Below are 13,690 nucleotides of genomic sequence, written 5' to 3' on the forward strand. Positions count from 1 at the left end.
GACGACAAGGTGAACAGGAAGACGGCTGCAGTCGGGGTGGAAAATCATCATTATATAGGCCGTCGGCACTCAGCCTCATCTGCCGATCTTGACGGCCAAGAAAAAATAAAGAAAAGACCTCGTCATCTCTTGTCGCTTGAGGTTTAACAGCCTTCCGAGCTCTTTACTCGAATCGGGTGAATCTCTTTCATAAGGCAGTCTAGTCTCCCACAGTCTTGTGCAGGATTCAGCCTCGTGCCCCGCGCTAGACGCTTGACCTCGTATACGTAGTTCCGTGCCACCATTCCTCCTCCAATATAATTGATTGCACTGTCTCCTCTCTCGAGGTCTGATCTTTTCTTCCTTAAGGTAGTCTTCCAAACCCCGGCAATATGTCACAGAATCAAAACACCACACCCGCAAAGGACGAAGAACCCAAGAAGCTGGAAGATCTGGAGGATAACACGGTCCTCGAGGTCGTCACCCATAGTCTCCAGCGCGACAACCTTGCCCCGGGGGGTCTTGTGCTCCGGGAGAATTTCAGTGCTCTGGATCGACGGCATCTGCCATATCCGAAATGGCGCTGCAATGAATGTCACTTCGAATTCGCGACTGCCAAACTGCGCGACCGCCACGAGGCCAGCCGTGTGTACCATGTATTCCTTGATTCATCGGAACAGATAGAGGGCTGATTGTTCTTGTAGACTGGCATACTTCCGGTGGAGAGTCACTAGGCATGTCGTTCATGGGGTATCAAGCTCTCCTAGACCGTGCGTGGATTTCCTGCATGTTCCTCATTTTGCGCCGGGCTAATGAGAGGATATAGGGATTCCGGAACCCTCCCGGCAGCTGGTTTTTGAAGAGTTCATCAACTCGCCTCGAGACTACAAGCACGATGGCCTGCCCCCGGCGCCTGATATCTATCGGGTTCCGTATGTCGGGACCGAGGAGGCAAGCACCTTGAAATCGACCAAGCGATGATGAGACAGATGGGAGAAATTTGTGGCTATTTGCCGGTTCGTTCGGTGATGCTCAATGGGTTCCCTCGCCTTATGTGGATCTTTTTCCTGCCCATGATCTTGGAACCTCCGCCGGTAACACCGTGGCACCGGACATTCGCCATGGCCGCACCTTGAATAGCGGACCCAGATGTCCTTGCTCGACCATCGATCAATCACATCTCGACTTGGGAACGTAACAATGTCAAGAGCGCGAGCGTCCCGTCATCCAGCCAACCAGCGATGGTCCTTGCAATGGCTGTTTTGGCGCATAACAGGACAATATGCTTCCTTCCTGTTCGGGTCTCCATGGCTGTTCTTTCCGTAAACACATACGGATAAGGAGGTATTGTATATAGCTAAATGAAAAGATGGATTCCTTTAGTTCAGCCTAGTAGATATCCATTTTGAACGAAGAAGAAGTTATTGATTTCGACATGGCCGAAACTCTCCTGCCTGCCTTCAATGGCACCATCGACCTGCGGTCCGCTTACTCGTTCACACAAAACCAAGTATGTTATTCTGAAATCGATAGACAGTTTGCCGTAATAGTGACGATAGTATCCTCCAAGGTACTTTTGGGATGGGCTGGAGTGCGGAGTATTCGAGGTCGTTAAACCGAAGGGTTTACATGAAATACTCACAGTGTTGAAGCAAAAGGGGGGGAAAGGATTGAAATGCCGGGAGCTGCACCAAATTCGCCAATGGGTGTAATCTTTCCTTCATACCCTTCAATTGAGATGCTATAGCATCTGTTGCTGCAATAAAGCCTACGTTCTGATACTTCATTATGTAGGGGCTTTGCATGATGGAGAGTACTTTTAACTGGAGAACTGTTGCACAAGTTTATGGACAAGCCCTTGATCCCTCTGTTAGAATATGCATCTTATGACCCTTTAATCACGCTGGAGCCCCAGCTGACTCCGTGGACGCAGCAAAATTTCCCTCATTCCCGCCGTAAAGCCTCATAAGTGCCTTGCAGTTAACACATGGATCCCAGACGCTTCGCCAGACAGAACTGGATAGCCCGTCCTCATATTGCTGGGCTTCAAGGAATCCGTTACTCAGTGCTACGTCGTGTACGTCTTTATTTTCTTGTTGCCGGTTCCTGCACAGTTGATTAGTTATATCTCCTGCATATTGGATGCTTAACAAGTGGAGGTAATACTTTAGGGTCGTTAAAAACGGGTACGTCTCTCCGAATATACTCCCCTCTGCGACCTCTTTGCAAGATTGACGGGGATAATTATACTCCCAGCCCGCCATCATGAAAGGCTCATCGTTCAAGAGCCGGAATCGGGCATGTTCATGCATGCCTCCATGTGCCCGTGACGCGCATATCCGAATAATGACCGCCTTGCGATGCACCAAGAAAAAGCTCGCCGGCAGTATTCCAGGTGCACTGGAATACCCAGGGGCGCGGCGGCTGTGTTATCGCGGCGCACCACTTTCCATAAACCGCTACCAGCGGCAAGAAAAAGTTCCTCTTCGTCGCACCAGCTGGCGCTGGGCCTAAAGTTGATAGGAAGAGGCCCAGCAGGTCAATGGGGCTCCAGAACGATAGCACGCTATGCCATTTTCTCTCCACCTTGAATCTGGCCACTTGGACCGGCTCCTTTCTCTCTGGCCACGCCGGATTCTCGATTCTTCTAATGTGCTGCTCTGGCACGGGTTCCAGATAATCTGGACCTGATGGAAGGCTATAGACCACCAGCTGGTTAGATTCTCTCTATATCACCTCCGTAACACTCAATTCTTACCTTAGCCGCACAATTTCCGTTGTGCTCAGTTCTTCTATTTGTCCCCCTCCGATTGCATAAGCTCTGGGGTTTCTCATCACTTTGATCTTCCCCCGATTCCGGTGTCTGGCACATTAATGGCTGCGGATCCTTCAGTCCGTATGCCCTCCCCATCATATAACCTTCGGCGTTGGGATTGCCCCAGGTATACGCGTCGTGGACCTGGCTTTTTTCGATGGTCTAGCCTTCAGGGACTAGGTCTTCTGGTACGGTAATCTGGAGTTTCTATTAGATACCTTTCGAGGTCGTATGACGCAAAATATACTTACTTGAGAAGTCATTTTGAAAATGCTGATGGTTGATGCTTGATGACGTGAGTTGAAAGAGGGAAGAAGTTTGGGTATACCGTGTATCCTTCCCAATGTGGTCAGTCCCGTGACCAGGACGGAAACACCACGATTGTGAATGCCAGACTTATGTTGCACTTTCCATATGTAAGTACTGGCTTCTGCTATTTGCAGAAAAGAGCTGGTAACTATTGCTTGTGGACCTGAAAGATGAATCTATAGATTAGAAGACGGCCAGCAGTCAATCTACTATCTCACTAGCTAGATCTATTAGACGTACCTCTTCACTGTTACTGCAGGGGTCGTCTTGGAAGCACTGTACAATTTTTTACTTTATTAAATTCCTTTCGACCGTTCTGTCGATCCTTTCGGCAGATTCCAGAGACAGTAAGGTTTGCATCCAAGACCCTCTGCGTCATTATATGTACCCCGGACTGTTAACCTCCGAGAAGGATCAACGTTCATTTGTGGAATCCTTCAGTCCCTGATATCGCTACAGCTCAAATGCTGCTGATGAATGGCAGCATGACAACTTGCTGCTAACTGACTTTAATTCTCCCGTTGGTGGAAACACTGCAGTTGCATTGGTTTATCCCGAGTCACATCCCAGATTCAAATATAAGATGCTGTGTAGTCCACGCAAAACGACATTCATCTACCAGTATAGTCCCCAAAGATCACAATGCGTCTTCCTCTCCTATCATTCTTCATCCTCCCCCTCTATGCCCTGCCCACCCCCGGCCACTCCCCCAAACCACCCTTCTTCCTCTTAGCCGGCGACAGCACAACCGCCAAACAATCCTCCAACGGCGGCGGCTGGGGCGACGGATTCCTCAACACGACCCTCTTCCACGGCGCCAGCGGCCTCAACTACGGCCACAACGGCGCCACGACCGTCAGCTTCCGCGCCGGAGGGGACTGGGAGACGGTTCTAAGCAAAGTAGCCGAGTACAAGGACCGCTACACGCCTTTCGTGACAATCCAGTTCGGACACAACGACCAGAAACCCGCCGTCAACATCTCCCTCGCCCAGTACACACGCAACCTCGAGCGATTGGTCTGCGAGGCGCGCAATGCAGGTGCGACGCCCATCCTGGTGACCCCGCTTTCACGCCGGAATTACGAGACTTCCAACGTCACCGGCGAGCCTACTATCATATTGAGTCTGGCCGACCAGCGCGCGGCGACTATTGCGGCGGCGAAGAATTCGCGTGCGGCGTACGTCGATCTGAATGGTGCGAGTACGCGGTATCTGAATCGAATTGGACCCGAGAAGGCGTACATGTATAACCTCAATCCGGAGGACCGGACGCACCTGAATGTGGAGGGCAGTATCGTGTTCGGGGGAATGGTGGCCGAGTTGATCGACGGGGTTTTTGCGGGGTTGAAAAAGGCGGGGTATGTCAGGGTAAATCCGAGACTGAAGAGGGCGTTGGATCAGGGCGTGTATTATTGGCCAGATTCTGTTGATGAGGACTAGCTGTAGTGTTTATTAATGTTGATGGTTAGATATCAACGCAGATAGCGTCCCGTCTCTTTTCGTCGCGGAGTCCTCCAATTGCAGCGGCGTTCACCATCACAGTCCTTTCGCATGGATCGCTCGGGCGTAGAAGCCGTAGAAATGCATGCCACAGTAACAGGATCATACTTATCCATCTTGCCTCATTATCCATGATGCTCTCGTACGCTCGTTGAAATTCATCCCAGCAGAGAGTTTCCTTCCCATACGCCCCATGGACATGACCGAACACATGCAGCAAAGACTTTTGTTTGGCTGACCATAACCAGTCCCGAAGGAATTTACAGCCATACCGTCCCAAATCTAAATGTGTTTTCGGCGGGCCGTGTGTAACCAGTTATATCAACGTCCTCAGGCATCCGTATCTCGTCCCAGATATTCTCATTACGCGGATACTGGAAAGCCCAGTTCCCGTGTCGCGGGGTGTACGGGGACCCAAACACCTTGAGGCGTCCGTAACCAAAGTCGAGGATTGTCGATGAGTTCTCCAGATACCGGATTGATTTCCAGTCGACTGCCTCATTGCCACCAGGTGTTTTAGCTTGTGCTTTCGGATCCAGACACAGCTCGTGATTCCCCGCGATCGCTACCTTGAAGCGATGGGGCTGGCGATCGAGCCATTCGATCTGTGCTTCTAGCTCGACTTGAGTCCCGGACTGGGTGAGATCGCCTGCGTGGATGAGGAGGTCTCCCTCTGGCAGTTGAGGCTGGGTGTTGTGAGTGTCTGAGATGCAAACCACGCGGATGGTTGGGCCATCATGATCAGTGGGCATCGGGGCGGGCGTCTGAGCGAATCGGGTGTAAATAAGTTCCGCAAAAACAGGCACGGGGCCCTGCGCAAGCAGCTCCATATGCTTTCTTGCTCTGGACGGTGCAGGAGAGCGTCTAAGCCTGATGCACTGAAGGCCATAGCTCTTCTAAAGAGATGTTTGTGTTCTAAAGGACAGTATATGTAATCTCTCAGCATGCTTGTAGACGGTAAAGTGTTTACTGAACTGAAGTCAAAAAACTCTCAGTCGAGGAACATCCCTATCCCTAAGTAGGATTAATTGAATAAGTGCCTGGAAATAAGCAATGTATCATTTTGGCCTATTTGCTTGATGATGAGACAGTGTTCTCCTGATGATTTTCGTGATGTGTCCTGCTGGCTGGTTTACCTGATTGGGCAAGTCTGTGTAGTTGGGCCACCTGCCTATTTGAGCATAGGTACTACATATATAGCGTGGTCAATCTTCCAGTGAGAAGAAGATGTTTACGCTCTTCAACTTCATACACCATGGAGCCCCTCGAAGTAGAGACACCTTATCCTCAAACCCCTAGACTTTATCTCAAACTCGTCAGCGCCGGTTTCTCTTTCTTTGTAGCCGGCATCAACGATGGCAGTCTTGGATCTCTGATCCCTTATATCCGTCAAGGGTATCAGATCGACACCAACCTGGTCGCTGTAGTGTACGTTCTCGTCTCATCCTCAAATATTCTTAATAACAGTCAACAGATATGGCACAACATTCTGCGGCTGGCTTGTCGCCGCGCTCTCCAACAGCCATCTCTGCCAGTACCTTGATCTGGGTGTTCTCCTGGTCCTAGGGGCGGTTCTCCAAGTTCTCGCCCACGCCTTGCGGACATGGCTTTCTCCGTTTCCATTGTTCGCGGTGACTTTCTTCTTTGCGAGTCTCGGCCAGGCATATCAAGATACACACGCCAACACGTTTGTTGCATCTGTCAAAGCGGCGCATCGATGGCTGGGGTTTATTCATGCCATGTACATGGCCGGGTGTCTGGCGGGTCCGTTTGTCTCGACTGCCGTGGCTTCGGCGGGTGTGCATTCCCGGTGGAACCTGTTCTACGCTGCGCCGTTGGGACTGGGTGTGGTCAACCTGGTTCTGGTGGTTGTTGCATTTAGCGATTCGTTGAGGATGACGCAGCAGTTTGGTCAATCTCCTCCGGAGTCAAGACAAGGGGGTCTGCAGGAGATGAAGCAGACTCTTTGCACGCCGAGTGTGTGGTTTTTGAGTCTGTATTTCTTCTTCTTCCTGGGCGCTGCCATTACCGCTGGTGGTATGTCATGTTCCCTGCGTCCGAGATAATACTGACCGAATAGGATGGATTGTGGAGTACCTCGTCGATGTGCGAGACGGTGATCTCAAGGATATGGGCTATGTTCCTGCTGGCTTTTATGGAGGAGCCTTCCTTGGTCGACTCATTTTGGCTGAGCCAACCTACCGCTGGGGGGAGCGACGCATGATCTTCATCTATGTAGTACTGTGTGTTGGTCTGCAGCTAATATTCTGGCTGTACGTGTTTATTCAGAAATGATGGCCTTTGCTGATCAGATAGGGTGCCGAATATCATCACGGAAGCAGTAGCCATCAGTCTTTTTGGGTTCTTTTCCGGTCCTTTTTTTGCCACGGGCATATCTGTTGCGTCCAAGATCTTCTCTGCGGAGATTCGCTCGTCTGCACTAGGTATTTGTATCCTCATTCGTGCAGAGTCTCGCTGACCGAACAGCTCTCGTGTTCGTGCTCGGCCAGGTGGGAGGATCGATCTTTCCAGCCATCACTGGCATTCTGGCAACTCATGCTGGCGTCAAAGTCTTGCAGCCGATTCTGGTGGGGTTGCTGGGTGCCACAGGGGTTTCCTGGTTGATGGTTCCAAGGGTGAGACTTCACAATGAGTAGCCAGATGCATGATTTGGCGTATGTAAATAGCAGTCCAAGTATTTAGAAGAGCATGGAATGGTGGTTCAGGTGGTCAGATAAAGACAGACCAGCTACATAGTGGGTGCGAAGGCACGGATACTTCTGGACGCGTTACTATATAGATTACTAGATGGCTGCGTCAGTACCTTAGGATACAGCCAAGAGTACTAATAAAACTATTAGTGCTCTGGTTCGTACTTTACAGTAACTTATTATACACTGAAGCCTCAGACACTCTATACCGCAACACAGCCAAGTGGGTGTTGTTTTTGACAGAATCTCATAGGGAATAACGTGGTTTTGGGTACGGACCAAGAAACAGAGTGTGAGTGTCTGGGAAACCAAACCCCAATATCTTCAGGGGTATTGGTATTCCACTAGTTCCCGGGCAGAGGCGCTAGAGTCCGTCATAATTAACTCACATGCAACAGCTTCCCAAGCAAAGGCAGTGGAGCAGCAACGTGATGTGAAGCCGCTAGAGAAGTGAATACGAACTGTCCTCATCCCCTGGGTCGTTCAGATTCAACCATTTCCTAATGTCTTGAATGTGATGCGACCTCGAAATCTCGACTAGCCATGCCGCAAGACCTTTCAGCAATCCCCCTCGATATTCTCCTTGAGATCTGTGAGAACCTCTCCCTGGGAGATCTCGCGAGGTTCGCCCTTACGTCGAAATTCTTCGCTGCGGTGGGAACACCACGGCTATACGACCAATTGTTTTTCCATCGAATAGCCAGGAAACACAACATCGCCAAGCTGAAATCAGACTTTGTTCTCAATTATGTCGCTGCCAATTCAAGTAAACTGCTCAGGTATCGGGCTCCCAACGGCCGGTCTGTGCTCCACTATATTGCTGCCGCTGGGAACGAGGTCCTGCTGGCGGTTTTCCTGAAATTGGGCGCAAATATCTCTGTGAGATGTGATCAGGGCGAGACGGCACTGCATGTTGCTCTTGAGAAGGGCCAAGACGCTATAGCCGTGCAGCTTCTAGAGGCTGGTGCAGATGTTTTGACACCAGCTTGCCGTAGACCTACGCTCGCCTTTCTCCACAACGATCTCTCCAGGTCTACCGCTGAGAAAGCGATAAGGGCCATCCTGGCCGCTGGAGGAGATATTTCCGCTTGCGGGCCGGGTGGTCACACTGCCTTACATTATGCAAGCCGTTCAGGGCACGACCATATAGTCAAAGTCCTTCTGGAAAAGGGTGCAGACGCGCTTGCCACAAATAAATACGGCCACATCCCTTTGGTTTCGGCCGTCTTACATCGCAGGGTCGAGGTTAGTAGGATTCTCCTGGATGCAATGACGCGGGACCCGCGCGGCTACGACCTCAATGCACCCCTTGCTTCTCTGAAGGATATCCCATCTTCCTGGGTTCCAGAAGGTCGTGGGTATTACTTCGAAACAGGCTATACACTCTTACATTGTGCAGTCTCCATATTTCACGCACCTACAGTGCAGCTGCTTCTTGATTTCGGAGCAGACCCTCTCGCGGAAAGCAACCCCCTCAGTCGGCCTGGCCGCACCCCGTTCGACATCGCTGTGATGGGTAGATGCCCGGAGCTGGTGGTTCTCATTGCGGGAATGAAAAATCCACCAGTGTTCTGGAAATCAAACGGTTATATTCAGTCCGGTTTTGAAACATGTGTTCATGAATCGTATCCTGGCACGGTCCGGACGCTCGTGGACCTCTACAAGCAGGGAAAAGTCGACCTTGATATTGCTGCCGCGACGCCGCGGATGCTGTCCGCTTGCACGTACTACGGCAGCCATGTTATGGACAAGGACGTCAATGATTCGATTATCAGTTGTCTTTCGGCGGGTGTAGACGTTAACGCACAAGATGAGGATGGTAAAACAGCTCTCCATTTGCTCTGCGAGCCTGGTGACTCAGAGCATAACGAGGCGAAAATACGATTAATAGAGTACTTCCTGAGTCGCGGCGCCGACTGGACAATTCGAGATAAGCATGGGAATACTGCTCTCCATGCAGCCGCAGACAATGGGGACTTTGAGTATGATGCGGTGGTCCGCCATATCATCCAGGTAGCCACAGAGCGGCGCAAAACCGAAATCTTAGCCTCTCCAAACAACTTCGGGAAAACTCCGCTGCATTTATACTTGGCGGGAGCCGAGACAACTGGTCAAAGGAACCAGAAGATTATCAAGTTACTTCTTGACAATGGTTGTGACGTTAATGTGGCTGATAGTGTGAACAGACAGTTGCCTGCTGCTGACCAATGCTGCTGACATCCAGACTGCGGTGGAATTTCTTGTCAGGCTTGGGTTGGATTTATACATGCTTAGCTAGGATGGAGATGCCTTGTCATTTATAGTGAAGAATGGATATGGCTGATGGGGTGGCCTAATTATTGCCATAGATCTCTATCATTATGTTATAACTTCATTATGAGAATGTTCATTTATTAATAAGAGGAATGTGATCCACTTAATCAAGTGTTGCTAGTGACTATTTATCCTGTTATAATGGGACAGTCACCATCCATATCATCATTGATTGAGGTAGTTGGTGATAGCTGTGAATATGTAATCTGTCAATCTATGTTCAGCGGTAGTTACTATAGAATGCTCTTAAAAAAATGACTGACTTTGATTAGATATACAGGCACAGGTACAGCTACTTAATAACAACAGTCATCTTCTTCCACCACATATCCCTAACCTCAGGCTGCCTCTCTATAGCAACAATCACTGCCAACCTAGTCTGTATATATCAACCTCCTCACTGCGCCACACCCCTGGAGTATACTAGAAGATTAGTCAGTGGCTAAAATATAGCAGTAAAAAGTACCGGAATCCTAATATATACTATGAAAAAGTTACTTATAGACCACTCATATATAAAAGGGTGTGATGAGGCTGACAACGCTGACTGTAACTCTCGAAGTCGTGTGATACACGCAGGCTACACCTGGCATTCTGCGTTTGCTTAGGGTTGCTCTTCTCCCATCAATTGGTGCTGACCTCGGCCACTCTGGAAGTGTTAGTACTCGCCATCAGCAGTAACTCGCAATCTGTTCTGAAGTGCAAGGTAAATCTTTCAGCAAAGTAGAGTCAATAACCTCCGGCAACTCTTTGTATGGTTAAGTAAACAAAACAACCTTTCTATCATATACATAGAATTACATCCACAAGAACGAAAGAGAGCCCTGAAATCTCTGACCAATACCGGGTGACGTTCTCCCCAGTGAGACCTATTACGATGCACAGTTCTCGGCATGTCGAATGCAGCGCCCTAGCACAGTTAGTAAATAACCACGCCCATGATTGATTCAGAATCCAAACCTTAGCAAGCAGGGATGTCCTTGATATTGCACGAAGTAAAGATTAGATTCTTAGCATTGATGGCATAATTCGGAGTGATCTCAAACCACGAGCTATTGACCACAAGTTAGCATTCGATAGTGACAGTCGTTCAAACAGAAAAAATGCGTACTGGCTCCAATCACCACCCTGTAAGAAGCACTTAACATTCTTCCAGCCTTCGTGTTTGAAACGACACTTGACTCTGCGTGCCTCTAGGGCTGCGGGAGTGTCCCCTTCGATATCGGCGACGGGCATCGCAGTAGCTGAGAGGGAGAGTAAGAGAGCGACGGCGACGGAAGTGAGCTTCATTTTTGCGATAGAAAAATGGAATCAAAGGAGTGACAATCTTCTTGAAAGGAATGACTGATGTATGGGAGGGTACCGATTGTGCTGGGTGGCTGCTTTAAATACTTCAGTAGGGAGCTGTCTATACGAGGATGTGCAATGATCCTTCCTTCGTATCTCTTGCTGATCCTTGCGCGTTTGGGGCTATTCAGAAAGCTGCTTTGTAGGTCCTTGCAATATTAGGAAAGGTATGCGAGGTGGGCGGTACATGTTGGTTATTTTTGGTCAACGCCATTTCTTAGGATTGAATGGCTGAATGGGGCTGAATTTTAGATATCCTTCTAAGGTCCAAATTTGGTAGACTGGGGATTCTGATGCCATAGATTAGATCTCGTATTCCTTACCCGAAGCACGACAGCTTATGTGTCAATTAGTGTCCTCGTCGGCTCGATGCGACTACCTAACTTTACCGTGGAGGGAACGAAAAATATAGGGAAACTAACAGCGCGAATTTCGACTCGAAGTGCGGTCGACTAATAATGAATTTAAGTATCAGTAGAAATGAGAAACCGCACCTTAAGTCCCTAGATTAGGCTTTCAGGGTGGATGAAAAATAATCCAGGGAGTGAACAGTCTGCGAGAACGGAGGTTGGTTATAGGATGATTATGGACAACTGGGTGGTATTTTACAGCATGTGTGGAGAGTTGATTTACATGGGTCTGATGTGGGTCGATTTACTTCTCATTGAGGACATACGAAGACTATGGATATTAACGCCCAAGGATCCGGTTTGCTTTGTCCAAGACAAATTGCTTCCGCTTGTTCCAAGGCTTTATCATTCAAATCCCACTTGCTGGACCGAAAGCGCGCAAGCCAAGGTGACTTGTAGACTTCCATGGGTCGGTCTCTGTGGTGCGTCCGATGTGTTCACTTATAACAGGGGCAGGTCTCTGGTGTAATAGGCGCGGCAAGGTGAGGAGGGGAAGAGGGACATACATTACGCATTTAGAAAAGCTTTTGAGGCCTTAGCATTCCCTTCCTACAAGGGTTTCGAGGGATGTGCGAGAGTCCTTGAGAAGGGGTGAACACCGCTGCCTTAAGTTGATGTCACGGTATGCCAGGGCCCAAGAGCAGGGATTTCCGTAGGCAGCAGACCAAGAATGTGCTCGTTTCCAGATAAATGGGTACTTGCGGGAGTAACCCGTGAACATCTCTCGGAAGATTTAACCAAGCGAGAAACGAATTCGCTTTATTTATTTTCTAAGGCTCTGTTCTAGCAAAATAGCCAAGGCTCCTTTGGGTTTCCCATTGCACACTGAGCGATGGGATTTAGTGCCATCTCCTGACCCGTTCTATCTCATATTGTCGCTCCGAATAGTCGGCCCAATCGTTTCCAGATGGACAAGGCAAATCAGAAATCTTGCGTGCAAAAAAAGATACCCCCTGACCCACGCCGGGGAAATCCGCCACTCCTTCGAAGCTAGCGAAGTTTTTATCCTTGAAGTTGATAGTGCCTTTGCTTGCCTGGAAGTGGATCACGCCTTCTCCCATCTCGCGGCATTTGAGCTTGAGCAGAAATTTGCGGGCCTGATCTTGCCCTGCCTTATACTTCTTCGGCCTCGTCATAGGTTTAGAAGCCGGTGGATTTCTCTTAGCGCCTAGCTTGACGGTCCTCTTGGTTGGAACGCTATCCTCGTCATCAGTCTCCTCTTCGGATCCCTCTTCATCCATAGAATCGTTCCAGTCGGATTCATCGTCGCGATCGGCTTGAGCGCAGTATTCATCCAGGGCAAACTTCTCGGAACAGATAATCATAACCCCTTCAAGAATTCCGAAATCAAAGTCGGCTTTGAAAACACCAGGTGTATCGGTCCGATGGATGTCAAGGCTGAGATCACCTGCCATGTCTGGGTACTCCCTCTCAATAGTCTCACTGTCAACAATGTAGGTGCCGACGGGGGTGACATCCTCTGTCTGCTGGCTAAGGCTGTTGAGATAGTCCATATGTATTTGTTCTCGCTCATTCTCCCGCTCGTCTTCCTCGTCCTGTATTCGCCTTGCCTCCTCGACAGGGCTGATTGGCTGCCTTCTCCACGGCTGCTCTATCCCAACCCATGAAAATCACCTGAGCCTTCGGTCCAAAGGCTCTCATATGGTGCAGACCAGTGATCTTGCTGGCAGCTTCAATCATCTGCCCGGAACGATATTGGCTGTGTCGATCAAGGGGTATGCCAATGACAGTGGTCGTTTTTGTACGATCAGGTTGATCAGCAGATAAGAAATACTTTTGCATGACCCAGTCAGGGTGGGAAGAGAGTTGCTCGGGGGAACGTTCGCTGATCCAATCTGCATGCATCTGCTTTTGCAGCTTCATAATGTGATCAGGGACCTGATCGCACTTCCCAGCTTGGAGGGCTGCCTTCATTAATGCAGTTCCCTTGCCAGTGAATTCACGTTCTTCGAATTGCACCCCATAGTGTTTCAACTGATGACGGACGAAGTCGGGGTTATCTCTTAATGCCTTCTGCCCTTCGCGTGACAGCTTTGGCAAAAACATGCTCCGAAGTTGAGAACCTGCGATTCGATCCATACGACCCGGGTCTGTCATGAAGCGGCCAAAGGCTGAGATGAACCCATCGCGACGAATATCATTGTAGTGGTGCGCAGACATCGTGATCGGCAAGCTGAGCTCAGAGGAGGGCGAGAGAAACAGCGCGATCTGGAAGCGAGAGACCACTAGAAGGAGAGGAGCGAATGCAGATGAGTGTGTACTACCTCCAGGGTTGGTCTACCTAG

General features: G+C 49.6%; 8 protein-coding genes across 8 annotated transcripts; 4 read left to right on the plus strand and 4 right to left on the minus strand.

Moving 5' to 3' along the window:
- Positions 1-371: 371 nt before the first annotated feature.
- Positions 372-960, plus strand: NFIA_092620 (putative C2H2 finger domain protein; the record flags this gene model as incomplete). The annotated part of the gene is made up of 3 exons (XM_001261197.1): positions 372-624; positions 684-749; positions 806-960. The coding sequence occupies 3 exons, from the start codon at positions 372-374 to the stop codon at positions 958-960; spliced, it is 474 nt and encodes a 157-aa protein (XP_001261198.1).
- A 1,323-nt stretch (positions 961-2,283) lies between these two features.
- NFIA_092630 (uncharacterized protein) lies at positions 2,284-2,814 on the minus strand (the record flags this gene model as incomplete). The annotated part of the gene is made up of 2 exons (XM_001261198.1): positions 2,284-2,677; positions 2,738-2,814. The coding sequence occupies 2 exons, from the start codon at positions 2,812-2,814 to the stop codon at positions 2,284-2,286; spliced, it is 471 nt and encodes a 156-aa protein (XP_001261199.1).
- A 931-nt stretch (positions 2,815-3,745) lies between these two features.
- On the plus strand, positions 3,746-4,543 carry NFIA_092640 (rhamnogalacturonan acetylesterase; the record flags this gene model as incomplete). The annotated part of the gene is made up of 1 exon (XM_001261199.1): positions 3,746-4,543. The coding sequence occupies one exon, from the start codon at positions 3,746-3,748 to the stop codon at positions 4,541-4,543; it is 798 nt and encodes a 265-aa protein (XP_001261200.1).
- A 320-nt stretch (positions 4,544-4,863) lies between these two features.
- On the minus strand, positions 4,864-5,433 carry NFIA_092650 (putative phosphoesterase; the record flags this gene model as incomplete). Its single annotated transcript, XM_001261200.1, has 1 exon — positions 4,864-5,433. One exon carries the CDS (start codon positions 5,431-5,433, stop codon positions 4,864-4,866), a length of 570 nt encoding a protein of 189 aa, XP_001261201.1.
- Positions 5,434-5,858: 425 nt separating this feature from the next.
- NFIA_092660 (putative MFS transporter) lies at positions 5,859-7,260 on the plus strand (the record flags this gene model as incomplete). The annotated part of the gene is made up of 5 exons (XM_001261201.1): positions 5,859-6,031; positions 6,078-6,640; positions 6,684-6,876; positions 6,920-7,047; positions 7,091-7,260. 5 exons carry the CDS (start codon positions 5,859-5,861, stop codon positions 7,258-7,260), a joined length of 1,227 nt encoding a protein of 408 aa, XP_001261202.1.
- A 597-nt stretch (positions 7,261-7,857) lies between these two features.
- NFIA_092670 (uncharacterized protein) lies at positions 7,858-9,531 on the plus strand (the record flags this gene model as incomplete). The annotated part of the gene is made up of 1 exon (XM_001261202.1): positions 7,858-9,531. One exon carries the CDS (start codon positions 7,858-7,860, stop codon positions 9,529-9,531), a length of 1,674 nt encoding a protein of 557 aa, XP_001261203.1.
- A 1,057-nt stretch (positions 9,532-10,588) lies between these two features.
- Positions 10,589-10,917, minus strand: NFIA_092680 (uncharacterized protein; the record flags this gene model as incomplete). Its single annotated transcript, XM_001261203.1, has 2 exons — positions 10,589-10,679; positions 10,739-10,917. The coding sequence occupies 2 exons, from the start codon at positions 10,915-10,917 to the stop codon at positions 10,589-10,591; spliced, it is 270 nt and encodes an 89-aa protein (XP_001261204.1).
- Positions 10,918-12,223: 1,306 nt separating this feature from the next.
- Positions 12,224-13,565, minus strand: NFIA_092690 (uncharacterized protein; the record flags this gene model as incomplete). The annotated part of the gene is given in 2 exon segments (XM_001261204.1): positions 12,224-12,996; positions 13,007-13,565. 2 exon segments carry the CDS (start codon positions 13,563-13,565, stop codon positions 12,224-12,226), a joined length of 1,332 nt encoding a protein of 443 aa, XP_001261205.1.
- Between the last annotated feature and the right edge of the window lie 125 nt (positions 13,566-13,690).

The sequence above is a fragment of the Aspergillus fischeri genome, genomic scaffold (assembly GCF_000149645.3).
Source record: "Aspergillus fischeri NRRL 181 1099437636264 genomic scaffold, whole genome shotgun sequence".
Lineage (NCBI taxonomy): Eukaryota > Fungi > Ascomycota > Eurotiomycetes > Eurotiales > Aspergillaceae > Aspergillus > Aspergillus fischeri.